General features: G+C 37.3%; 1 protein-coding gene across 8 annotated transcripts; it reads left to right on the plus strand.

The window, feature by feature from the left end:
- Nucleotides 1-25,879, plus strand: SGO1 (shugoshin 1). Of its 8 annotated transcripts, none has more exons than XM_003256736.3 (9): nucleotides 1-274; nucleotides 2,207-2,355; nucleotides 2,438-2,634; nucleotides 8,238-8,314; nucleotides 9,929-9,987; nucleotides 11,483-12,292; nucleotides 15,281-15,470; nucleotides 15,697-15,788; nucleotides 25,251-25,879. In XM_003256736.3, exons 2-9 carry the CDS (start codon nucleotides 2,214-2,216, stop codon nucleotides 25,361-25,363), a joined length of 1,680 nt encoding a protein of 559 aa, XP_003256784.1. In that variant the 5' UTR covers nucleotides 1-274; nucleotides 2,207-2,213; the 3' UTR covers nucleotides 25,364-25,879. The 8 variants fall into 8 exon arrangements, with proteins under 8 accessions (XP_003256784.1, XP_030668133.1, XP_003256785.1 ...); XM_003256737.3 differs by having other exon boundaries at nucleotides 16-274; nucleotides 11,483-11,533; XM_003256738.4 differs by having other exon boundaries at nucleotides 16-163.
- Nucleotides 25,880-27,229: the final 1,350 nt, after the last annotated feature.

Raw genomic sequence — 27,229 nt, forward strand, 5'->3', positions numbered from 1 at the left:
GAGGCGGAAAATTTCGAATGTGGCGGCGGTAGTTCCAGGCTACGGGGGACGGTGGTACGATCCTGGAGGGGCCAGGTGGCGGGGCTCGCGCGTGGCGGGAGAGCTTCGAGAGCCTTGAAATGTGAGGAGGAGGAAGATAGCTGTTGCAGAAGTAGTGGCCAAGGTATCGTTCTGGACGCGCCTGCGGCAGGAGGGTCGCCGCGTCCACTTCCGCCAACCCCACCTCCCCTCGGCCTTCCTGGAGTCCCGGAAAGAGGAAGAAGTAGGTTTTAAGGTGCGAAACAAGGGGGTAGTGATCCCTGTTTGACTTCCTTTCGGTTTTCAGTATCATTCTAAATTCGGTGGCCGAAAGCTCGGGCTCTGGAGTCCCACTCACCGCGCGCTTTTCGCCGTTCAGCCACTCGATCTGCGTTTTCAGATGTTCCGGCTTCCTCTTAAGTTAAATAAATGGAGACCCTAATTTCCTACTTTGCAAAATTGTGTAGATTAAGTGATGTGCAAATGAAGCTTTTTACAACAGCTAAAAGCCTGGCTTAACGTAAGGACACAAGAAAATTGACAGCAGTTCTTTGTGCAGCGTGATACCGTTGACGTTCTCCTTGTCCAGGCCATTCTCTTCCTCACTTACCCTGGAGAGGCCGGCACTGACTAGTATCCTACGTGGCTGTCTTCGCAGCAGGACTAATTGGAGAATTATGGATGGAGATCAAATATGCTAGGTTCTTTTGAATCCAGGGCGCTTACAAGAGTACTGTACAGATTGAGACCGTCATCTCGCGCTGTGGTCTGTCTTTGCTTTCATCCCTTCTGTCTACCACACCCCCTGCTAATACCATCGCCTTATTTAGACAGGATATAAAACTTTTGATATGGCAAGTTTCTTTTGTGATTTTTAACTTGATTAAAAGTAATAACGAAAGCTTTTTAGGTAAGGCTTTGCCTTTAAAATACCTTCACTAAACTGGATCCGTTACTTAATCTTTATGACTCTCAAACATCTCCAATTCTAACTTAATTGTGTAAAACAACCCCTTTACCATTCGTGCTTTTAAAAATAGCTACCCTATCTCTGCCAGGAACCTCCCAGTATCTATTGTATATACCTTGGTAGAAAGAAACTTCTTAAGTGGTATCTACAATACCTATATTTAAGATTCCAGACACCGCATAGAGGAAAATAAGGCCTGGAGGAAATACTTAAGAAAGTGTAAGGTTTAGGAAAATATTTGACTATCGTAGAGGAGATGAAGATATCCTTTGTAGTGAAAATTGTATGCATAGATTGTTATTGGAAACAAGCCTTTTTTTTTTTTTTGCAATTTTAAGATCTGCAAAGTGCAATCTAGAGTAAAAGATGTTTGTGAAAAGTGGTTTGACATGTTTAGTAGCATGCTAAAGCCTACCTGATTTGCAACATTGAAAGATGAAGTATACTTATGTATTTAATACTCAACGTTTAACTGTATGTACAACAATATTTAATGTCTGATTTGATATTTTCATAATTTACTGGGAGTTAGCCCTAACTTTTAGCCACACTTTGAGAATACTAGAGTGTTCCTCTGCCCAAGTTCCTGCTCTAGGTCTGTAATTGTTACAATGGCCTATTAAAATTGTATGTAGTGCTACATAGTTTAAACCTCTAAGGATCACCTTGACTTTCTCGAGAGTGTGTGCATATCATAAGTGATAATTGGGTTAAAAGAGTATGGAAAAATAGTTGAATGACCTAATCTGATGAATTAATCATTAGAGAAGAGCTGGAAAACAAAACCCAGATATATAATTGCCTCAGACCTAATGCTGTAAGCTTAAGCAGTAAAAGTTGGTCCTAAACATTTTCTATAAAAAGCATAAATAATAATGGCATCAAAATACAATAATAAGCATTCGATAGTGTCTGGCATATACCCCACAGTGAGTATTTGTTAAAGAATGAATAAGTGGCATATTGTGGAATCTTTGGGTTGGAAATCTATATTCAATAAACCTTTTCTATAAAGTGCCTGAGGAGGAAGAGGGAATGTCAAAAATATGAATGAGATTTTCAAAGGGGAAAATTTATATTATCAAGTTAGTTAACTATCTACTTTGAGCTAATTCTACAGTTTAGTCTATTTAATGCATTCTTTATAAACAGCCTATGTTTTTTAAGTTTTATATTTGACAGTATTCTCTCTGAGAAAAATTATTTTTTATTGTTTAGGCAAAAGATGGCCAAGGAAAGATGCCTGAAAAAGTCCTTTCAAGATAGTCTTGAAGACATAAAGAAGCGTATGAAAGAGAAAAGGAATAAAAACTTGGCAGAGATTGGCAAACGCAGGTCTTTTATAGCTGCACCATGCCAAATAATCAGTAAGAGATTTTTATGTTGTCCTTTTATATCACTTTTAAGTTTAGATTTAATAACTGATAAATTTTTTTTATCCTCTTTTAGCCAACACTTCTACACTGCTGAAAAATTACCAAGACAACAACAAAATGTTAGTTTTAGCTTTGGAAAATGAGAAATCCAAAGTGAGAGAAGCCCAAGATATCATCCTACAGCTGAGAAAAGAATGTTACTATCTCACATGTCAGCTATATGCATTGAAAGGAAAACTTACATCACAACAAACAGAAGAAACTGCTCAGGTATTTTCATTACTAAGGCCGAATTTCTTAGTTTAGTTAAGCCATGAATAAGTAGTTTAGATCAATTATGTTATTTAAATGAATTACTGATAACTCAATTATGCATGAATTGTTTAAAACATCCTTTAGTGCTCCAGCACTGCGATTGCATTTGGCCATTTAAGAAAGCTTCAAGCGTATAGGTGATTGAGGCCTGTTCCTGCCTGTTTCGTTCTTAAAGCAGGTAGCAAAACAGGATGCAGAGGAAATAGTTTAGCCTTTTGCATTGCTGGTCCATTTGAATGTTCAACTAAGTGAGTCGAAGATAGTGCAACTAAGCTAAAGATACAAAAATGGTAGTTGAAGTGGACTCATCCAAAAGTTTTAATCAATGCTATCTTAGCTTTTACCTTAGCCTTTTGTTTTGCTATGTCGTTTTGCTATATCCAATGGGGTTTTATAAGAACGATCTTTATTTAGGACATAGGGAGTATTTAAGTGCTTTTTGGAGAATCGTTTTTACCTACTTGTTGGCTAAGTAGAGAAGACTGTTAACTCCCAGACAAGTAAGATCATAAACATTTGCTGCTCAAATTTTTTTTTTTTTTTTTGAGACGGAGTCTTGCTCAGTCGCCCAGGCTAGGGTGCAATGGCGCGATCTTGGCTCACTGCAAGCTCCGCCTCCTGAGTTCACGCCATTCTCCTGCCTCAGCCTCCCGAGTAGCTGGGACAACAGGCGCCCGCCACCACACCCGGCTAATTTTTTTTTGTATTTTTAGTAGAGACGAGGTTTCACTGTGTTAGCCAGGATGGTCTCGATCTCCTGACCTCGTGATCCGCCCATCTCGGCCTCCCAAAGTACTGGGATTACAGGCGTGAGCCACTGCGCCCGGCCTCAAATTTTTAATCTGATTCTCTTTGTGTCTAAGATTGTAAAGAAGGTGTTCAAATATGCTCCTGCTAGCCAAAATATAACAGATATGGAGAAAGTTTGCTTTAGGATATTCTTGGTGTCTCGCTGTACCATTGTGTATCACTGTCTACACAGTAATGTGTATCATTACTTAAGAAAAGTAATGATGAGCTAGTTTATTTTTCCCTTTTTCCAGTAGCCACTGCCAGGGAAATGGGGCAGAGAAAAAAAAAGCAGTGGTGTCAGGTGTACAGGACGTTGAATTTCTTCCCAGTGGCCATTGCTTCGCTATGCCAGTGAAAACAATTGAGTTGGCACTTAGGCCGGAAGGTCAGATAAGAAAGCGAGAACATTATGATTAGGGGAGGAATATGGGGGGGTGGGAGGAGGTGGGTGGGTACTTGAGAATGGAATTAACGTCACTTCTCCATTGACAGAAGTCAGTGAAAGAGTTCTTGCTTCCCTATTGATTCCTTATTTTTTTATCCATGTGATTAAGACACGTGTTAATATATACGTATATACACACATAGACAATAAGTACATATATGGTATATTTGAGAACTGCCTCTATAAAGATTAGATATGTTTTCGTTACCTTCATGGGAACTTTATATTTTTTTTTTCTCTTTTTTTCTTGAGACAGAGTCTTGCTCTGTCGCCCAGGCTGGAGTACAGTGGTGCAATCTCAGCTCACTGGAGCCCCTGCCTCCTGGGTTCAAGCGATTCTCGTACCTCAGCCTCCCGAGTAGCTGGGATTACAGGCATGCGCCACCACACCTGGCTAATTTTTATATTTTTAGTAGAGACAGGGTTTCGCCATATTAGTCAGGTGTCTCGAACTCCTGGCCTCAAGTGACCCAGCCACCTCAGCCTCCCCAAGTGCTGGGATTATAGGCGTGAGCCGCTGTGCCAGGCATGGTAGATTACTTTTTCTTTTTCTTTTCCAGAATGTAATCTTTTCTAATTTTGTATTTTCCTTCTTCAGTCAACTAGTAGGGGGAAACAGTTCCTCTAAAGGCATTTGAATCTTCCTCCTCCCTTTACAAAGTTTTTGCTGAAAAACAGAAATAGGGGCCGGGCGCAGTGGCTCACGCCTGTAATCCCAGCACTTTGGGAGGCCGAGGCGGGCGGATCACGAGGTCAGGAGATCGAGACCATCCTGGCTAACAGGTGAAACCCCATCTCTACTAAAAATACAGAAAAATTAGCCGGGCGTAGTGGCGGGCGCCTGTAGTCCCAGCTACTTGGGAGGCTGAGGCAGGAGAATGGCGTGAACCTGGGAGGCAGAGCTTGCAGTGAGCCGAGATTGCGCCACTGCACTCCAGCCTAGGCGACAGAGCGAGACTCCGTCTCAAAAAAAAAGAAAAACAGAAATAGTAGGAAGCGAATACTCAATGAGATAATTACAAAAGCAGTTGGGAAAAATTTCTACTACTGCAGCTCAATAGTTTTTGAGTATTTATTAAAAACATTATTAGTTGCTACGCAAATATATTCTTAGCATTTAGAAGGTCAACGTTTGTATTTTCTGCTATGTACTAATTGCCTGTGTCACTCATTCTCAACCTCATTGTACACCCATGCTTCAGTGCTTATCAAATCAATTTAGCAGTGGTGGAGAAGCTTAAAATGTAAGAATTTTACAAGAATGTTTTCTTGCCTAGCCCTAGCAATAGTTAATGTTTAGGTAATTTTTAACAGCCTTTTGTTCCCTAATTTTATAGTATATTTTTCAATGACTTGTTTTTAAGTTATATGAGTATATAGTTAAATGTTCTTTTTTATTTACCTGCATTAATATTAGTTTCAGAACATTAGCTATATTCATGTTAAATTTAAAGTTTTCATCTTTGGCCGGGGTAGGTTGGGGGGGACAGAGTCTTGCTCTTGCCCAGCCTGGGGTGCAGTGGTGTGATCACAGCTCTCTGCAGCCTTCACTTCCCAGGCTCAAGCACACTCAGCCTTCACCTCCCAGCCTCAAGCGATCTTCCCATCTCAGCCTCCTGAATAGGTGGGACTATAGGCGTGCATTGCCACACCTGGCTAATTTTTGTTTTGTTTGTTTGTTTGTTTGTTTTGTTTGTTTGTTTGTTTGTTTTTTTTTTGGTAGAGACAGGATCTTGCCATGTTGCCCAAGCTGGTCTTGAGCTCCTGGTCTCAAGCAGTCCTCTGGCCTTGGCCTCCCAATGTGCTGGGATTACAGGCAGGAGCCACCACACCTGGCCTAAAGCTTTTAACAGGATTAAATTTCTAGTTGTTTTGTTTTTAATGAACATTTTTAGCTTATTTATTATAATGTCAACATGTTCATCAAATTTCAAAAGATAATTAAATTAGAATTGGCTTCTTAGGAATTGAGTGAGAATTGTCATCTTCGTAACAGAGATCTACAAATCCCCCTCTATACTTAAGTTCTTCATCTTCCCTCTTGTTACAGTGGCAGAATGGCCCCTGTTCCTACTAAAGGCAAGCACCGCCCCCAGCCGCTCCCCAGCCCATGCATCAGATTTTCTCACCTCCTCTACAACTTTATCCCTGGAAGATTGTTCTCTCCTCTATATATTCCCCTCTCCACTGGATCATTTCAGTCATCATAAAGATGTGCTTTCATATCTCTCAACCTTAGAGAAAAAGTAATGAAACCTCTCCTGGTCTCATATTTCTTTATCTCCTCATTTCTTTGCTTCCGTTCACAGCAGAACTTTTTAAAAGAAAACAGTATATTCTTCACTTCCTCAGCTTCCATTCACATTTGAAACGACTCTTTTTTTTCCTTTGAGACAGGGTCTTGCTCTGTTGCCTAGACTGAAGTGCAGTGGCATATCATGGCTTACTGCAGCCTTGACCTCCCAGGCTCAAGTGATCCTCCCACCTGAGTCTCCTGAATAGGTGGAACACCACCACGCCCAGCTAACTTTTAAAAATTTTTTGGTAGAGACCGCCTCACTATGTTGCCCAAGTTGGTCTTGACCTCCTGGGTTCAAGTGATACCCCTGCCTCGGCCTCTCTAAATGCTAGGATTATAGGCATGAGGTACCACGCCTGGCCTGCAGCCACTCTGAATCTAGATTTTATCCTTACCATTCTGTTGTCACTGCACATCAAGGTCACCAAAACCTCCATGTTACCAAATTCAGTGGTCACTTCTCTTTCTTCTTGACCTTGCAGTAATAATATGCAAAACAGGGACCACTCTTTACTTGACATACTTTGATCTCTTAGTTTTCATTATATCGTGCTCCCCTGGTTTTCATTCTGCCTTTCTGACTGTTCCACGTCGGTCTCTTTTGCTGATTTCCTCCTCATTCTACCTTTAAATGTCAATTATTGGCCAGGCACATTGACTCATGGCTGTAATCTGAGCATTTTGGGAGGCTGAGGTGAGAGGATCGCTTGAGCCCCGGAGTTCAAGACCAGCCTGGGCAACACAGTAAGACTCCCATCTCTACAAAATAAAAAATAAAAATTAGCCAGTTGTGGTGGCATGCACCTGTAGTCCCAGCTACTTGGGAGGCTGAGATAGGAGGATTGCTTGTGCCCAGGAGTTCAAGGCTGCAGTGAGCTATGATAGCACCACTACACTTCAGCTTGGGTGACAAAGCAAGACTTTATTTCAAAAAAAATGAATGAATGCCAGTTGTAGACTCATCTTATACCCTCTAATAGCTTTATGTACTGTCTGCTGATGCCTTCCCAGTTTATAGTACAAAATCTAAAAACAAACACATACATACATATACCCACAGCCACCATTTGCTATCTCCAGTTAAAGATTTATAAGGGATCTCAAACATACTTTATATAAAGCACAACTTCCCCTTGCCCCACCAAAGATACTGTATACTTCCTACCTTCCTTTGTGTAAGTCTTACTCATCTCAGTAAAGTAGCCTACACATTTGCTTAGACCAAAACCACAAGAGGCTCTCCTCTCCCTCATTGTTCCCATCTCCATCCCTTTTCAGTCCTTGAGCTTGACCTGTCGTCTCAAGGCCTTCTTCCACTGGGCTTCACCTCCACAGTCATGACTCATCTTAGCTGGTATCATATCTTGCTAGATATGCAATGATGACCTCCCAGCTCTTTCTACCCCCGGCCTCTTTCAGTTCAGACTGATCTTTCAAAAACTTAAATCAGTTTACTTCCTTTCTTAATATTAATTACCTTCCCATCATACTTAGACTAAAATCTAAACTCATGGCTCTCAAGGCCCTATATTATCTGGCCTTTGCATTTACATCTACTGTTCTCAGTGACTATGTTCCAGCCACAACAGCCTTTCTTTCCTAAACACAGCAAGATTTTTCTTATGTGTATTTGCTGTTTCCACTGCCTTCTTTTCCTCCTGCTCTTTCAGTGGCTGGCTCCTTTGCAGTCTTCTGATTTATATCAGATTGACTGTATTTAAAAGAGCAATCCAACCTGAGTTACTCTCTATCACCTCACCCTGGGTATTTCCTTCATGACATTTATCGCAATCTGAAATTTTGTACATATATCTTCTCTTTTTAAAATTTTACTTCCCTGCACTAGAATGTAAGCTTTAAAAGGATAAGACTTACTCTGCTTTTGAGCTGTTATAGTCTCAGTTCCTAGAACCATGGCATGGCACCATGATAGACTGTCAACAAGTGCATATTGTTGAATAAATTAATGCTTTCTTACGACTACTTCAGTTGTAACAGTGTTTTGTTTTAATACATTAACAGAACCAGGAAATATCGTCCTCTGGAATGGACCCCAATAGTGATGACAGCTCCAGAAATTTATTTGTGAAGGATTTACCGTTAGTATCAAATTCTTTATTATGATTATTAATACTAAGAAGGGTTTAATTCTGTGATTCATTTATGAAAGGAAATGTGCATCATGTCAACTCTTATATTTGTAGTCTGGTGCTTTCTCTGCTGAGAATATATTTAAGAGAATTTGATGTGTTGAAATTCTGTTACATATAGCCAAGCTAAACCCTTCTTTTTCTTATATTTCACTCCTTTTTTGATGCCTAGGAAAAAGAAGCCTTACCAGAATTTTTAATTCTACTTCATACTTTCCTTCAGTCATACTTTTCTGTATACCATGTTTTTATTCTAAGAAGCATTAGCTATTGAAATGAGGTGTTTTGCCAGCCCTATGAATAGTCTGGTTGAGAAAATAAATAAATAAATAAAATATCATATTTAACACAGTTGTCCCATTGTCTCGCTGATCCAGTTCATTTTTCTAGATCCCATATACCCTCCTCCCCTTCTCTTGGATCAAATGTACTTTGTTTATGAATTATTAAGATTTAATTATAAACAGTAAAATGCACAGATCACAGTTACACAGTTTGATGAGTTTGACTAATGTATATATTGTGGAACTAAAATTTCAATGAAGACATAGTGTTTTCACTGTTAACATTGTGGGCCAGGTAATTCTTTGTTGTAGAGGGCTGTCTGTGCATGATGGGATGTTTAGTAGCATCCATAGCCTCCACCCAATGAATCCCAGTAACATCCCTCAGGAGAACAAAAAATGACTTCAGATATTGCCGTATGTTCCCTGGAGAGCATAATTGCCCTTGGATGAGAACTACTGCCATAGACAGTTCTTTCCTATGCCTTTCAAGTCCATCCCCTTCTCCACAGAAGTAACCACTAAGATGATTTCTATCACCATAGATTACTTTTAATCATTAGTAGTTTTTAAACTGTTGTACTTTGAGTTCTGATAAACTTATGTTGTGGGCGAAAGGTAAGATAAGGTAATCGAGTTTGTAGAAGATTTCTAAAGTAGTTATTAGTTACCACAGCCATTACCTAAATCTGTTTAATGTCTAGAGTGGAAAATTCTCTACAGTGAATAAAGAATAAAATTACAATTAGAATGAAACTGCCAGTAATAGTGTTAGAGTATAAAGAACACTTCATGTTTCATGAACCAAAGAACAACATTTTTAAAGAAAATGAACAGTGTTAACTTCAGAAGAGTTCAATAGTTAAGCACCATAAAAGCATATATTACCAACAAATCACAGCTCTGCTAATGATAAAGCAGGCCCCTAAAGAGTTGAGTGATCAAACTACATTTTTAAAAAAACATTTTATAAATTAATTCTCATGGGCTGTTTCCTTAGTTAAATGAAATTGAGTTATATAACGTGTTTTCAGGTGGAACTATCCAACTTGATAGGTTGGTTCTTCAAGTGGGAATTGAATGTCAGTCATAACAAATCAATCTCCCTGTAATCAGCGTAAGTGTCCTTTGGTTTCCTTTGATACAGAATAGATGTATTGATTTGAAATCGAATTATGAAATGATACTAAAGGAAAGAAAAATTATAATTTAGGAAAATACTGAATTTGTTTTTATTACATAATTGTTAAATTTCTGTTTTTCATTGGTATTTTCTAAGGCAAATTCCTCTTGAAGAAAGTGAACTTCCAGGACAAGGAGAATCATTTCAAACAGAAGGTAATTCAAGTGAAAATCTACAAATATGTTTAAGGGCAAGATAAGGTCTTTGAAAACAAATAATACAATTAAATTTATCTAATTCTGTTTTTTTTAACTTTTTAAATTTGTTCATCTGGTATTCTGCTTAAAGCAAATCTGTTTATTTTACACAGAGTAATAGAGTGTTAAAATAAATTTATTGTGTCAAATCTGTAATCTGAAACTTTGGCTATAACTATGGCAGCAATTTACTGATTGCTACTACGTGTCAAGCCTATGTTAGGCATTTTATGTGCATAATCTCACCTAACCCTCACAACAACCTAGGAATATAAGTACAGTTAGTCCCGTTTTATAGGAACTCAAGAAGGTAAAATATCTCACATGAAGAAGTCTAGATGTTAACAGCTAGTATTTAAAATCAAAGTTGAACTCCAAAGCCATCCCTTTCTTCTCAAATGTCAGTCTCCTCCATTTGAACTAAGCGTCGAAGAAGGGATAGTATTTGAATAAGCAAAACCAGACATAGCCCCACTTTTCCTTAAAATACAGGTTATATTTCTTACCTGAGAAGCTTTCTAGTTATTCAAATCTTATTTATTTTTCAAAGAACAACTTAGCTCCCACTTTCTCGTTTGTCCCACTTTGAAATATGCGGTTCTACTTCTCTGAATCTGTACTCAATGATACATATAGACTATTCATTTTCTTTAAACCAAGAGTACATGAAAGCCTGTTATAATTTTTTTATTTTTTTTTTTTTTGGACAGAGTCTCACTCTGTCGCCCAGGCTTGGAGAGCAGTGGTGCAATCTCGGCTCACTACAAGCTCTGCCTCCTGGGTTCACGCCATTCTCCTGCCTCAGCCTCCCGAGTAGTTGGGACTACAGGCACCCACCACCACGCCCGGGGGCTAATTTTTTGTATTTTTTTTTTTAGTAGAGACGGGGTTTCACTGTGTTAGCTAGGATGGTCTCGATCTCCTGACATCGTGATCCGCCTGCCTCGGCCTCCCAAAGTGCTGGGATTACAGGCATGAGCCACCATGCCTGGCCTATAATGTTTTTAAAGATTATAAAGATTGAGTGTCCCATATTCAAAATGCTTGGGACCAGAAGTGTTTTGGATTTATTTTTTAAATTTTGGAATATTTACATTATATCAGTTCATCATCCCTAATTTGAAAATCTGAAATCCAAAACCCTCCAGTTAGCATTTCCTTGGAGCATCATGACTGCACTAAAAAAGTTTTGGATTTCAGATTTTCAGATTAGGGATACTGAACCTGTACAAGATTCTTTCACATGTCAGATATAAGCCATTAGTTGATCATTGACAAGTAAATAGATGGCAATATTTAAGTTCCCAGATTTTTATTTACAGATTTTATAATGTAGGAAAACTACAGAATGACTTTTTGGTCATTCAGTTTTTTACTTTTAATTCTAAAGTTCTTGAAATTCAAATTTCCACAAAGTAAAACTATTTTTCTCATTTATTTTTTAAATTCTCAGATCAGATACCTACTATTCCTCAAGACACACTGGGAGTTGATTTTGATTCAGGTGAAGCTGAGTCCACTGATAATGTGTTACCTAGAACTGTATCTGTCCGTAGCAGTTTAAAGAAACATTGTAACAGTGTATGTCAGTTTGATAGCTTGGATGATTTTGAAACCAGTCATTTGGCAGGGAAGTCTTTTGAATTCGAAAGATTTGGCTTTTTAGACCCACTAGTAAACATGCACAGACCTGAAAATGTACAACACAATGCTTGTCAATGGAGCAAGGACCAAGTTAACTTATCACCAAAGCTGATTCAGCCAGGAACGTTTACTAAAACAAAAGAAGAAATTTTAGAATGTAAATCTGAACAAACTAAAAGTAAGCAACGAGATACACAAGAAAGAAAAAGAGAAGAGAAAAGAAAAGCTAACAGGAGAAAATCAAAACGTATGTCAAAATATAAAGAGAATAAAAGCGAAAATAAAAAAACTGTTTCCAAAAAAAAAATGCACAAATCTGTCAGTTCCAATGATGCTTACAATTTTAATTTGGAAGAGGGTGTTCATCTTACTCCTTTCCGACAAAAAATGAGCAATGACTCTAAAAGAGAAGAAAACAACGAGTCTGAAGTGAGCCTCTGTGAATTGAGTGGTTCAGGAGATGATTCCGATGACCTCTATTTGCCCACTTGCAAGTACATTCAGAATCCCACCAACGATTCATATAGAAGACCAGTTACCAGGCCTCTAGCTAAAAGAGCACTGAAATATACAGATGAAAAAGAGACAGAGGGTTCTAAGCCAACAAAAACTCCTACTAGTAAGTGATTTACTTGTTTACCTGTGTTTTTAATGCTCGTGATAAATGATCACTCCTGATGCTTATATACTATACTTACCATCTGTTTCTCTGGTGGAGGTTGGAGATTAACCATCTGTCTCTCTTTGGTGGAAGTTATGGTCTGATTAAACAGTTGGGGGCTGGGTGTGGAAATCACAGTTGTATTGCTCTGACCTAATTCAGAGATTGCTTCTTATGGAGACAGAATTTTTATTTTCAGTAAATGAGGACTCCCAAGGGGACAGAGGGACTTTTTTGTAGAGTTAGTTTGAATTGAAGTAGCTTTTATACACTTACCTGAAGTATCCCCTTGAAAGTGAAATCAAATTCGAATCCAGTGACTTGTTATTTTAATGGCCTTGTTTTACATTAAATTTGACAGGAACCATGATTTAAAATAATCTTCTAGTTAGTGAAGATTTCCTCAATTGATAGGCTTAGTATTCTTTTGTACGACATCTCTAAAAACTGGCTCAGAAAATATTTTATTAGATCAAAAGTAGGCATAGTTCAAATGTTCATAATACAACCTACATCTGTCCAGAAAGATTCTCATTTGGCAATTTTAGTTAATGCAAGTAAAACTAACATTTATAGTCAAGTTGTATCATTTTCAAAATATTGTCACATCATTTTATTTGATCCTCAGAACAATTCTGTGAAGTATAGGTGTTACGATGCTTATTTTGTTTGTAAGGAGATTAAAACCTTAAAAACCGAACCAACTTTCTAAATCGGCCAGTTAGTCAGTGGCAGCAGGCAAGTATCTTTTTAAAAAATATGCTGTAGGCCAGGCGGGTTGGCTCACGCCTGTAATCCCAGCACTTTGGGAGGCTGAGGCAGGCGGATCACCTAAGGTCAGGAGTCCAAGACCAGCCTGGCCAACATGGTGAAACCCCATCTCTACTAAAAATACAAAAAAATGAGACGGGCGTGGTGGTATGCACCTGTAATCCCAGCTACTCGGGAGGCTGAGGCAGGAGAATCGCTTGTACCCAGGAAACAGGTTGCAGTGAGCCGAGACCATGCCATTGCGCTCCAGCCTGGGCAACAAGAGCAAAACTCAGTCTCAAAAAAAAAAAAAAAAAAAATGCTATAATGATGTTAGATAAGTCAAACAAGATTGTCAAAGTGTTGATAATTATTGAACCTGGGTAACTCAGAGTTTATTATACTGTTATTGCCATCTTTGTGTACATTTAAAAATGTCCAGAAGAAGTTGGGATTTTTTGTTGTTGTTGTTCACTTTTTAATTGAGACAGGGTCTTGCTATATCACCTAGGCTGGAGGGCAGTGGCACTGTCATGGCTCACTGCAGTCTCAACCTCCCAGGCTCAAGTGATTCGTCCACCTCAGCCTCCCCAGTACTTGGGACTACAGGCATGCGCCATCACGCCTGGCTAATTTTTTTTTTTTTTAACTTTTTGTAAAGATGAGGTCTCACTGTGTTGCCAGGGTGGTCTCAAATTCCTGGGCTGAAGCAGTCCTCCTGCCTTGGCCTTACAAAGTGCTGGGATTACAGGTGTGTGAGCCTGCATCCATAAAAATACATAAAATCCATAAAAAATACATTTTTTAAAGAAAAAAATATACTCTAAGATGGTATTACTCAGAGTTTGATCCCTAGACATCTTCTAAGAAATGCAGAATCTCAGGCCATACCCCATACCCTGGAGTCAGAATCTGCATCTTTTTTTTTTTTTGAAACAGTTTCACTCTTGTTGCCCAGGCTACAGTGCAGTGGCACGATCTCAGCACATCCCAAACCCCGCCTCCTGGGTTCAAGTGATCCTCCTGCCTCAGACTCCCGAGTAGCTGGGATTACAGGCATGTGCCACCACGCCCAGCTAATTTTGTATTTTTGGTAGAGACAAGCTTTCTCCATGTTGGTTAGGCTGGCCTCAAACTCCCAACCTCAGGTGATCCGCCCACCTCGGCCTCCCTAAGTGCTGGGATTACAGGCGTGAGCCACTGTGCCTGGCCATTAAGAAGTCCTCCTGTGGATTCATATACACATTAAAGTTTGAGAAGCATTTTTCCAGAATATAGCAACTGATCTGATACTGTTCCATAAGACATATTTCTCAAACTGAAAGTTGGAATAATTAATACAGTACAGTATATTTATGTGGCAACAAAAAGACAGACTGTAAAACCCAGATAGCACTGGAGCATATGGCTGTTAGTATACAATCATTTCACAGTTATAGTTTTTACTTTTCTGGGGATACAGTTTGCTTTTTAAGCTATTTGAGGAGATTGTTTTGCAGTGTCTTTACTGTGTGTTGGACATTTGCCTCCCAATATAGGTGTAGCTCCAAAGTATAATAACTTGGATGTTTATGATGGGAAAAACACAGAGTAACTTTCTAACATGCTAGCTTTTCTGCTAGTTTACAGAGGCTTGTTATTTAGAATTCTCATTTATTTAATAGAAGGAGTTTTAGCGGCTTTATAAGACTATAGGAAGAGACTTGATAATAAACCTTGGTATTGAAAGAGAGAGGACTTGATTCCAAATAGCAAGGTATGACTAAAATGAAATTCCATGGTTAAAGTAAGTTATTAGGCCCAAGCTATCCTAGAAGAATTTTAAGTTTTAGTAAAGTGTCCTGTTAAAATTAATATTTCAACACTGTCTGGTTTGAAAGGAAGAGGAAAAAATGATGAAAAAGCTAAAAAATATATATATTATTGGCTGGGTGTGGTGGTGCATACCTGTAGTCCCAGCTACTCGGAAGACTGAAGCGGGAGGATTGCTTGAGACAAGGAGGTGGAGGTTGCAGTGAGCTGAGATCACACCACTGCACTTCAGCCTGGGAAACACAGTGAGAGCCCATCTAAAAAAAAATTCTATTATTAAATGCTGGATTTTGTATACAGTTAAGATATATAAAATTGAGTACAATTTTAGTTCTTGTGTGGGTTTTTTTTTTTAAATCATATTCAGTAAAAATTGTTTTGTAGGTACACTACCTGAAACTCACCAGTCACCTCATCTTACCCTGAAAGATATCACCAATGTCTCCTTGTATCCTGTTGTGAAAATCAGAAGACGTTCTCTTTCTCCAAAAAAGAATAAAGCAAGTCCAGCAGTGGCTCTACCTAAACGTAGGTGCACAGCCAGCGTGAACTATAAGGAGCCCACCCTCGCTTCGTAAGTATTTGGTTTATGGGAACTTATTTTTAATGATACATGTTGGGGGAATAAGGTTATGGAGCTTTGTTCAAGAATGAGTTTATTCTGAAATATAAACATTTGATTTAAAAAAACTAAAGTGAGAACATTTAAAATTGGTGTGTTTTACCATAACTTGGTAGGGAAGAGTAAGTTAATATTGGGATGTTTACATTATGCCTGAGATCTCTTTTTACTCTTACAGGAAACTGAGAAGAGGGGACCCTTTTACAGATTTGTGTTTTTTGAATTCTCCTATTTTCAAGCAGAAAAAGGATTTGAGACATTCTAAAAAAAGTATGAAACAAATACAATGAAGGTTTTATTGGATATTGTTTAAATTCAATCTACACCTCTTTCTGTTGCTTCAGGAGAGGATCTGTAAGAATACACAAACGGAGTGAGCCATTGCCATAGAATATTCTCTTGACAGGACCGTAGCTCATAAACATTTCTTCAGAACTATACTTCAAATGGGATGCTTTGTATTAAAACTTTAATAAATTTATTTTTTCTTTTGAATATAAATGAGCTTAAGCATTATCATCATATCGATTTCTTATGCTGCCTAAACCTCTTAATTTTAGTCGAAATATATCTTTTTTTTTTTTTTGGAGGCAGAATTTCATTCTTGTTGCCAGGCTGGAGTGCAATGGCGCAATCTCAGCTCACCGCAACCTCCGCCTCCCAGGTTCAAGGGATTCTCCTGCCTCAGACTCCCGAGTAGCTGGGACTACAGGCATATGTCACTACGCCCAGCTAATTTTGTATTTTTAGTAGAGACAAGTTTTCTCCATGTTGGTCAGGTTGGTCTTGAACTCCCAACCTCAGGTGATCTGCCCGCCTCGGACTCCCAAACTGCTGATTACTGAGCCACTGCGCCCAGCCCAAAATGTATCTTATACAAACATTGTAGAAATGAATGATGATTACTCACATTAAGATCTTTTAATTATAAGCTTCTGGCATCTCTATTTTTCCTTTAAGTAGGGGATACTAAAGTGAATGATTTTCTAAGAGGATCTTTTGAAACTCTTTAGTACAATATTTAAGTAAAATAAATTATTGTGGATCTTTTGAAACTCTGTGTAGTATTCAAGTAAAATAAATATTTGACATTTACAGTAGGGTACATGCTAAGTTGTTTACGAATTCCTTATACCACTGTTGCATTTAATTTTTCAGATAAAATACGTATGGGAAAATGACTAGAGAAATTGATTCTTTTTTAGGCCCAGGGACAAGATAAGTGACTAACTGTGAACCCCAAGCTCTAATTGTATGTTCAGAGTGATGTCTCAATAAAATTACAAATGTCATGTACTTTCAGGATAGCTCCTTATTTAGTCAGAAATCTCAAAGATTAAATGTGTGAATATTTAGGGTTTTTGCATATTTTTGATCAACCAATGAAAGGGAATTAGTTCAGTTCAGAAAGTTTGATGTCTATACTTGTATATACCTCTTTAAATTTTAGAACTTTCTAGGTTATTCATTTTTAAAGAGCAATAAAGTTTGTATAAGATAGTGATTGCTTTCCTTCCATTCTTTAAATATCAAAAATAGAATATCTCTCTGTCTTCACTATTCTGATCCTTGGACATTTCCTCTCCCTTCCCCTTGGTATTCTCTTTTTTGGGGGGTGTGTGTTCTAGGTGAGTTAATCCTTAGTATTTTAAGTAGTCATTGCTATGAACTCTCAGCTTCCCCTCCATACTTTCAACCTAACACTTCTCTCTCCCAACTTATCTCTGTGTAATCTCCCAGTTCATGATTAACAAATTATAATTTTATTGGGGGACTATTCTAATCCTGATATCTCAGACTTTCTTGACTGTTATCTCCCTATCTTTCTGTATTCTATGTCAGTCAGAGCCGAAATCCTTTTCATCATCCCAAATTTTTCTATCCGCCACATCACTGATTCATACACCCTAGTCTCCCATCACAATCTTTTAATTTTTCAGTTTTTTTCTTACTACTCCCTTCATACTTATTCTTTAAATTCATGGAAACACTAGAGTAGCTATCTTAAACTAAGACTACAGACCATTAGAAAGTCAGGTTTTCGGCTAGGCACGGTGGCTAACGCCTGTAATCCCAGCACTTTGGGAGGCCAAGGTGGGCGGATCACGAGAGGTCAGGAGATCGAGACCATCCTGGCTAACACGGTGAAACCCCGTCTCTACTAAAAATACAAAAAATTAGCCGGGCACCTGTAGTCCCGGCTACTCGGGAGGCTGTGGCAGGAGAACGGCGTGAACCTGGGAGGTGGAGCTTGCAGTGAGCCGAGATCGCGCCACTGCACTCCAGCCTGGGTGACAGAGCGAGACTTCGTCTCAAAAAAAAAAAAAACTGTTTCTCAGTCCGTGTAACCACCTTTCAAGTGATCAGTAGCCACATGTGGCTAGTGGTTACCATATTAGACAATTGAGGAAATATTGAACATTTTCATCATCACAGAAAATTCAGTTGGACTATGGGCCAAATCTAGCACACCACCTGCTTCTGGATGGTCTTCAAGCTAAGAATAGTTTTTACGTTTTTAAATAGTTGAAAAAAAAAAGCAAACATTTGAAATCAATTTTAATGATAGAAGCACTAACTTTGAACCCCAGTAAAGTACCTACATTATATTCTTGAGTTTGCCTCTTGGCCTACAATCCTAAAATATTTACTTTCTGGTCTTTACCAAAAAAGTTTGCCAACTCCTGCTCTAGACCATTAAGTACTTTACTTTTGCCTTAAATATCATTCTGCTCTGACACTCTGATCTAGCTTTGGTCCTTACCTTCCCTTCATCCCCAAAGTCAATCATTATCCTAAAATCAATGTTGAATTGTTTGTATTTTTAGTGTTCCTGTAGTCCTGCTGTCATATTTGTTCATAGGCTTTTAAGTATTGTTTTATATCTTAACATTTTATATGAATATTATATTGTACACATCGTTTTACAACTGACTTTTAACTCAACATTGTTTTTGAGATTTATCCATGTTGGCAGATGTAGATTATTTTCATCATTGTACAGTTTATTATATAAATTAGACTTACTCATTTCTTCTTTTGAGACACAATTCATTTCCACTTTATTATTTACAAATTAGTGCTGCAGTGAATATTCTGCATCTTTGTACACTTAAAGTGCTTAACTTTCTATAAAGTTAATACCTAGAGGTAGAGTTGCTTGGTTGTAGAGTATATTGAACTTTAACTTTACTATGAGTTAGGAAATTGCTTCCTACAGTGGTTCCACCAATTCTGTTATAAGGAGTATATCACTCTCCTAACAGCAATTTCTAAGTTCCAGTAGCACCACACACTGTCGATCACTTAGTTTTATTAGACATTAAAATTAGCCAAGCCAGGAAGTATGAAATTATTTCTCTCTTTGTTTTAATTAGTATGAACTTGTATCTGATTGATTTAATTATTTATGAGAATTCAGTTGTTTATTATTCTCATTTCTTCCTTTATGAATTATTATATATTTTGCCTGCTTTTCTAATAGAATGTAAAACTATGGATTTTTCATATAGTCTACACACTATTCCTTTTTTTCTGTTTACGTGTATTCTAAGTATCTTTCCTCAATCTCTGCCCTTTTTTATACCTTGCTTATAATTCCCTTTGATATTTAGGAGTTTTAAATACTAGTATCGTCTGCCACCTTCTTCCTTAAGATTTTGTCTAAAATTTGTACGGTTTTGTTTTTCACTTTAAGGTCTTTAAACCATATGGCATTTATTTGGAGGACTAGGGATCTAATTTTATTTTTTCCCATGAGGATAACCAGTTGTCCCAGCACAATTCATTGACTAATGTCTTCTGTCCCTACTACTGAATATTCCTAGCTTTGTCATAGAATGGGCTTCTTTTCATTGCTTTATTTGTTTAGCTTTATGCTGGGTATATTGTATAGTCACAATTTTTTTGTGTGTTGGTAGGGGTGGTAAATATACATAGAATTTATCATTTGATCTTTTTAAATTTTATTTTTTTTTTATTCTCACTCTGTCACCCAGGCTGCAGTGCAGTGGCCAATCATAACTCACTGTAGCCTCAAACTCCTGGGTTCAAAGGATCCCCTTAACCTAGGACTACAAGTGTGCACCACTGCACCTGGCTAATTTTTGTTTTTTCTTTTTTGATAGAGATGGGGACTGGCTATGTTTCCTAGGCCAGTCTTAAAATCCTGGCCTCAAGCAATCCTCCCATCTTAGCCTCCCAAAGTGCTAGGATTGCAGGCATGAGCCACCACACCTGGCCATTTTGATCATTTTATTTGTAAAGTTCAGTAGCATTAAGTACATTCACATGACTGTGCAACCATCACTACCCTTTTCCAGAACTTTTTCTTCTTCCCAAATTAAAACTCTATACCCATTGAACAATCAGTCTCCCTTCTCCCCTCTCTCCCAACCTCTGGTAACCACTGTTTTTACTTTCTATCTCTATGAATTTGACTGTTCCAGGTACCTCACAGAAATGGAATCATAGGATATTTGTCCTTTGTGTCTGGCTTACTTAGCATAATAGCCTCAAGGTTCATCCATGTTATAGCATGTATCAAAATTTTATTCCTTTTTAAGGTAGAGTAATATCTCATTGTATGTATACATATTTTCTTTATCCATCAATGAACATTTAAGTTTGTATATCTTTGAAGAAATGTCTATTCAAATCCAATAGGTTGTTTTTTGTTGTGTTTTAGTCTTTATATATATTAGATATTAGACCCTTATCAGATATGTGATTTCCAAATGTCCTCCCCCATTCTGTTGGTTGCATTTTTACTCTGTTGATAGTGTCCTTTGATGTACAATAGTTCTGAAATTTGATTGAATCCAATTTGTCTATTTTTTCTTCTGTTTTCTTCTAAGTCATAATTTTTTTAATACATAGGTAGGATTTGTTTGCTAACTTTTTTTTTTTTTTTTTTTTGAGACAGAGTCTCGCTCTGTCAGCCAGGCTGGAGTGCAGTGGGCATTGCAACCTCCACCTCCTGGGTTCAACCTCCACCTCCTGGGTTCCAGCGATTCTCCTGTCTCAGCCTCCCAAGTAGGTGGGATTACAGGTGTGGGCCCTCCATGCCCAGCTAATTTTTGTATTATTAGTAGAGTTGGGGTTTCACCATGTTGGCCAGGCTGGTCTCAAACTCCTAACATCAAGTGGTTCGCCTGCCTTGGCCTTCCAAAGTGCTGGAATTACAGGCATGAGCCACTGTGCCTGGGCAACATTTTTTTAGGATTTCTTCTATCTATGATCATGAGTAAAATTTGCCTATATAATTTCTTGTATATACCTTGTATTTTTTGTATCAAGGCTATACTAGCAATGTTTTCTTTTTTCGCTCTGTGGGAACAAATTGTACCTGTTGAGGGTTTGGTGAACTTGACACCAAAACCATCTTATCTTTCTATGTTTTCATGGGGAAATTTTGTACCAGTTTTTTAATAATTATAAGTCTTACACATTCTCTAATTCTTCTTGAATCTGTTTTTCTCCCTTGGGAATTGTAAATGTACATGTATTGTGATAACTGCTATAATTTTGCTTTTATTGAATTTTTTTTGCTTTATATCTGCTACACTTTGGTTTCTCCAAATCCCATGTTGAAATCTGATCCCCACTGTTGCTGGGGGATCTAATGGCAGGTGTTTAGGTCATGGGAACAGGTCCCTTATGAATGAATTAATGCCCTCACTGGGAGGAGGGGATAAGTAAGCTCTCACTCAGTTAGTTCCCAAGACAGCTGGTTGTTTAAAAGAGCCTGGTGCCACTTTTCTCTTGCTGCCTTTCTTGCCGTGTGATCTCTGCACAGGCCAGCTCCCCTTTGCCTTGTACCATGAGTGGAAGCAGCCTTAGGCTTTCACCTCATGCCCAATCTTCCAGCCACCAGAATTGTAAGCCAAATAAACATTTTTTCTTTATAAATTATCCAGCTTCGGGTATTCCTTTATAGCAACACAAATGAACTAAGAAACTACTCTGCTTTTTCTTTATGTCATTTTGATAATGGTCAAATTCTGTGTTTTCCTTAAAATGAAGGTAATTTTGTCCTCATTCCTGAGGTATAGGTTAAGAGTTACTAGTTTTCTTACAGGCTTGATTTTGTTGTTGAGAAGTCTAGTCATTCTAATTTTTCTTCACATTTTGTTAGTTTGTCCCTTAGCATTTCATATTCTTGACTTATTATAAATGTATTATTTTTAATTTTCCATTATTTTGCTGCTAGTTTATGGAATACAATTGATTTTCATATCTAGACCTTGCTAAATTCATTCGCTAGTTCTACTATCGTGTTTTGCAGTTCCATTAGGATTTTTTTTGTATATGATCTTAATTAAAGTCTACAGGTAAAGACAATTTACTTCTGTCTTTCTATTTTGCATGTCTTTTCTTGTTTTACTGCACTGACTAGAACTTCCTCCATAATGTTGAATAGGGGTGAGAAGAGCAGTTATCTTTGCCTTTTTCTCGACTTTGGGAGGAAGCATTTGGTCCTAGGGCATTACTGTGATATTAGCTGTAAGTGATCACTAATAATCTTTCTCAGACTGAAGACATTTCCTTGTATTCTTTCTTTGCTGGGAGGTTTTTTCCTTTTTTCTTTTTTTAATCTTGAGTGACTGTTGAACTTTGTCAGCTACTTTATTGAGATGATTTTTTTTCTCCTTTAGTCTCTTAATATGGTGAGTTAAATCAATGGATTTCCCATGTTAAACCAACCTTGAGTTAATGGGATAAATCCATCACTCAGTCATAACATCATTTTTGTATATTGCTGAATTTTGTTAATATTTTGTTAAAGATCTTCACGTCTACGTTTGTGAGAGTTATTGGTCTATAGTTTTCTTGTGGTTTTTTAAATTTTTTCTAGCTTTGGTTATCAGAGTAATAATACCAGCCTCATAAAAGGGGTTCACAAGTCTTTCCACCTCCTCTGTTTTCTGAAAGAGTTTGTGTAGATTGATACTCTTTCTTGAATGTTTGACACACTAGTGAGACTATTTGTGCTAGGACTTTTGTTTTTAGAAACGTTTTTAATTATGAATTCATTTTTAAAGTTGATGTAGAGATGTTTACGTTTTCTGTTTCTTTAGACAGTTTTGCTAATTTGTGTTATACAAGGACCTTGTTCACATCTAAGTTATCAAATTGTTAGACATGTTATTCATAATATTCCCTTGTACTTTTTGTCTTGCATGTAAGAGCTATAGTTATCCTCCTCTCTTTCATTCCTGATATTGATAACCTTTTTCCCATTTGCCTCAAGAATATTCACTGGCAGCACTTGCAGCTGCAGCGTTTACCCAGATAACTTTGCCACAAAATAATCTCGCTCTTATTATTTTTCCATCACTCTAGTATATTGACTTTGGAAACAAAAGATATTCTATTTATAGCATTCTATTATAGTAGTACTATATTTCCATTTAGAAAATGTAGTAATTCTCAAAACCTGAAAATGTCAAATCCTAGAAAATGTAGCAATCCTATGTGTGATGTTAATATCATTCTTGAACAGTTTTTGGTCGAAGATTCATTTGATGAACCCAGTTTTTCCGAAATAGATGATTCTGATGATTCAGACAATTCCGATGTTAGTTCTGTTAGAAATAACTCCAAGAAAAGTTTTTATATTTTATTTTCACATTGAAAATCAGTCAGATTTGCTTCAGCCTCAAAGAGCATATTTATGTAAAATTAAACGAGTGCTGGCAGCAAGCTGCGCTTTTTTTTCCAAACAGGAAAAGGGATTATTTGTGCTTTCTTCTTGATCAGTCTAAATAGAAGTTTATGACTTTCAAAGAACCAGTTTTTAGTTTCAGTGATTTATCTCTTTTTTATTCATTCTCTATTTCATTCATTGATTCCTACTCTTTGACATTCTTCCACTTTGGATTTAATTTGCCCTTTCCTAACTTCTTAAGGTACTATGAATTAAGACTTCTCTTATTTTAATATGAGTATTTTTAATGCTGTAAGTTTTCCTTTAAGCACTCTATTAGCTGCACCCTACAAATTTTTATATGTTGTCATTTAATCTAAAGTATTTTCTGATTTCTCTTGTGATTTTTAGTCTTCTTCCCTCTGGGCTTCATTTTGGATAGTTTCTTCTGCTTTGTTAAATTGTCTATTAATCCTATCCAGTGTATTTTTTCTGTCATGATATTGTATTTTTTTTTACCTCTAGAAATTCCATTTGGGTCTTTATTTTATATATATCTTTTATTTGTATCTTTATTGTATTCATGTTTTATATTCTAGAGCATATTTATAATGTTCAGAATAACTATTTTAACACCCCTATCTGCCGAGTCCATTATCTCTGTCATTTCTGGATCAACTTTTATTGGCCTATTTTTCTTTTAGTCGTTTATTCTACTTTCCTGCCTTGTATATCTTGTAACCTTTTAAATTGGATACTGTACATTGGGAATTTTACATTTGTATAAGCTATATCTTCTTGTATTCTTTTAAAGAGTTAACTTTGTTTTGTCAGGCAATTAAGTTTGTTAGAGATCAGCTTGATCTTTATTAGGCTTGCTTTTAAGTTTTTTGGGGCAGATCTTTGGGAGCTTTTACGCTATGCTCCTTTACCCCCAGTACAAAGATGTGAAGCATCTGGGGTTTTCACTGAATGTCCCATTTATTCAACAAGGTCTATCCATTCTGGCTGCTTGTTGCCCAAGCCCATTCAAAGTATTACTTTTGGGTGTTGTTTGGCTCACAACTCCCTGTAATTGTTCTTTACCCTGTAGTTCTTTCCATAGTTACATGAAATTTCATCCTACACATGTATGGATTAGTATTCAGTCAACACTCAGGAGACAATTCTGGAGCTCTTTCTCTGCATAGCTCTTTCCTGTCTATTACTCTGCTAGCAAATTCTAAATTTGCGGCCTCTCCAAACTTCAGTCTGTGTTTTCAACTCAGTGATATTACTGGACTCTGGATTCTCCCTCCTTGTCCCACAATTCTGAATCTACTTTGGGAAGAAATATAGAAGAACATGGGGCTCACTGCTTATTTTCCTTCTCTCTGGAATCATCTTATACTAGCTATTGCACAATTTCTAAAAACAGTTGAATAATATTTTCCATCTTATTTGCTTGTAGTGACTGAACAAGTCTCATAGTAGAGGACTTTATAGGCAGAAGTGGAAGTCAATAATTTATCCTGCTTGGGATTCACTATGCTTATAAATATTCATGCTTTTTATTATGAAAAATTATTGGCTTGTTGAATATTGCCTTTTTCCCATTCTCTCCTTATGCAGTATCTCATAATTGTTGGGCTTTGATTTAACTAATAATATTCAGGAACAACTGTGCTAGACCTTGTTCTAGGCCCTTGGGATGCCTCAGTGACCAAAACCAATATTCTGCCCTGATGGAATTCACATTGTTTATAACCTGTGTCTCTTAACTCCTTTTTCGTATTTTCCATCTCTTTAGCTACATTCTTTCTGTATCATTTCGTGAGTTGTATCTTCCAGTTCACTCATTCTATCCTTGGTTATATCATAGCCTACGTAACCTGTCACTTAATGTTTTGTTCTCTATTTTTAGCAATTATAAGCACTCTAATTCTGATACTTGTTGTATCTGCTGACTTTTATTTGCTCACATATTTTCTAATTTTTTATTGTGAGCTCATCTTTCATGGAACTTACTTTTCCTTCTGAAAAAAGTCTGTGGACTAGGTTGTAGAAACGTCTCTGTAGACCAATTTTGTGTTTACTTTTACCAGGAGCCCTGGAGGTATCACCTGCAATTTTTATTTTATATTATGTTCGAGAATTTGTTTCGAGATTCCCAGACTGTAGTAAATGTAAACTTGAAACCCACATCTGCTTGAGGTAAAGTCCAGGGGCTTCACATCCTTAGAAAACTTTTTTAGTCCATGCATTCACTAATGTATGCAGACCTTTAACAGATTCTAGCTTTATGTGTGAGGGGAGAGATGGAGGGGTGTTAACAGTCTGTTTCATTCAGCCTACATACATAATAAAATCTAAGCCCTTTAATTAGAGATAGCAACTTTCCCAGGGTGACCAAGGAATCAGTACATGTGTTGAATCCCTCTTTTAAGTAAGTTTCCTGTTGGTTGTGTCACTTGGAGATTGCCTTTTCTTTCTTGTAAGCTCAGCTATGTCCTCAAATGTATTGCATTTTACCCAGCATTTCCAGGTGTTTTCAGGGGTCAAAGTTTTTAAGTTATCTTAGTCTTTGATATTGTGTAAGTGAAAATCTCCAATCCCAGTTCCTAGATGATTTTTTAAAATCACAAAATGTGATTATGCTTAACAGCTGTTTCCTGTTTCTCTTAAAACAAAATCCATTTCCTATTTCTCTTAAAATAAAATCCATTATTCTTAATATGGCCTGTTATGGCCCTGCACCATCTCACACTACACCCCTCTGCTTCTACGACTCTTGTCATGTTGAATTCTCTCAGTTCTTTGGAGATCTTAGCCTATATTGTCTCTGCCTGCCTTCTTCCAAATTTTGCCTTACTCAATGCCTATTCTAATCGTTCAGCTTAAAAAGCCACTTCCTCCCAGAAGCTTTCTCTAAGTTCCTGCTTACCAGATTTTGTCTTCCTTTTTATAATCTCATAGTACTATGCTAGTAAAAGCTCCAGAATTTCCCTATAAACAGGGACCTAGGTTTTTTTAATGGAGGAGATATTGGGACAAGGAACCAGGGGAGTACCCTGGAAATGTATATTAAAGCTACATTTGCTTAAAAAGTATGATTTTTATTTAATTTGTATTTTTGTTGAAGCCACCCTTAGTCCCACCACTGCAGGCTCTACCTTTCATTATAGCACTCTAGATACCTGTAATTACTATTCAATGTCTGACCTCTCCATGAAAATATAATTGCTACTTTGATCATTTTTTAACTACACACACTCCAAGTTTCAGTAGCTCTCTTGGGCGATTGTTCTAGGCCCTTGGGCCTAGGCCCCTGGCCCAGAAGGCCAGGCTCCTTAGCAAGGTATTTCGTGACTCTGTCCAACCTGATCCCACAATACATCATCAACTCTCACCCTGACGTGAAATTAATCTCTCATCTCTTAATTCACTGATGTGACATTTCTTCTCCAATTGACTTTTCTTTTCCAGTAAGAGAATCTTTTAGCATAAAATCTTTATCATTTTAAACATAGGAGATGCTTAATAAATGTGGAATAGGAATTTGCAGGGAAATGTGAAGGAACTATGGTTGGTAGCCTTAATATCCAGATACTTCATGCTGCAACAAACTAGGACGATCATTCTTTAAATGTAGCTGTGGCATTCCATAGCATTGAAGAACACTGACTCTGGATCCAGAATCCCTGCATTTGCCTTTTTGGGAAAATTCTCTCTCTGTATCTCAGTAATTTCACTGAATTTTGTAAGGATTCAATGAGTTAGTACATATAAAATGCTTAGAAGAGTGCTTAACACTAAGTACTCAATAAGTGAATTGTTGTAAGGATTCAGTGAGTTAGTACATATAAAATGCTTAGAAGAGTGCTTAACACTTACTAAGTGCTCGATAAGTGGTAGATTCCTGAGGAAATTACTTGGTTATAGGAATCTATACAGCATCCACAGATTGACTATCTGCACTAAATTCTATCTGCTCATTCAAACCCACTTAGTACCGGTACAAATAAAACAATAGTCATATTAACAATACTTCAATACTGGTTTAGGTAAAAAGCCTTTTTTAAAT

Source organism: Nomascus leucogenys, chromosome 4 (assembly GCF_006542625.1).
Source record: "Nomascus leucogenys isolate Asia chromosome 4, Asia_NLE_v1, whole genome shotgun sequence".
NCBI lineage: Eukaryota > Metazoa > Chordata > Mammalia > Primates > Hylobatidae > Nomascus > Nomascus leucogenys.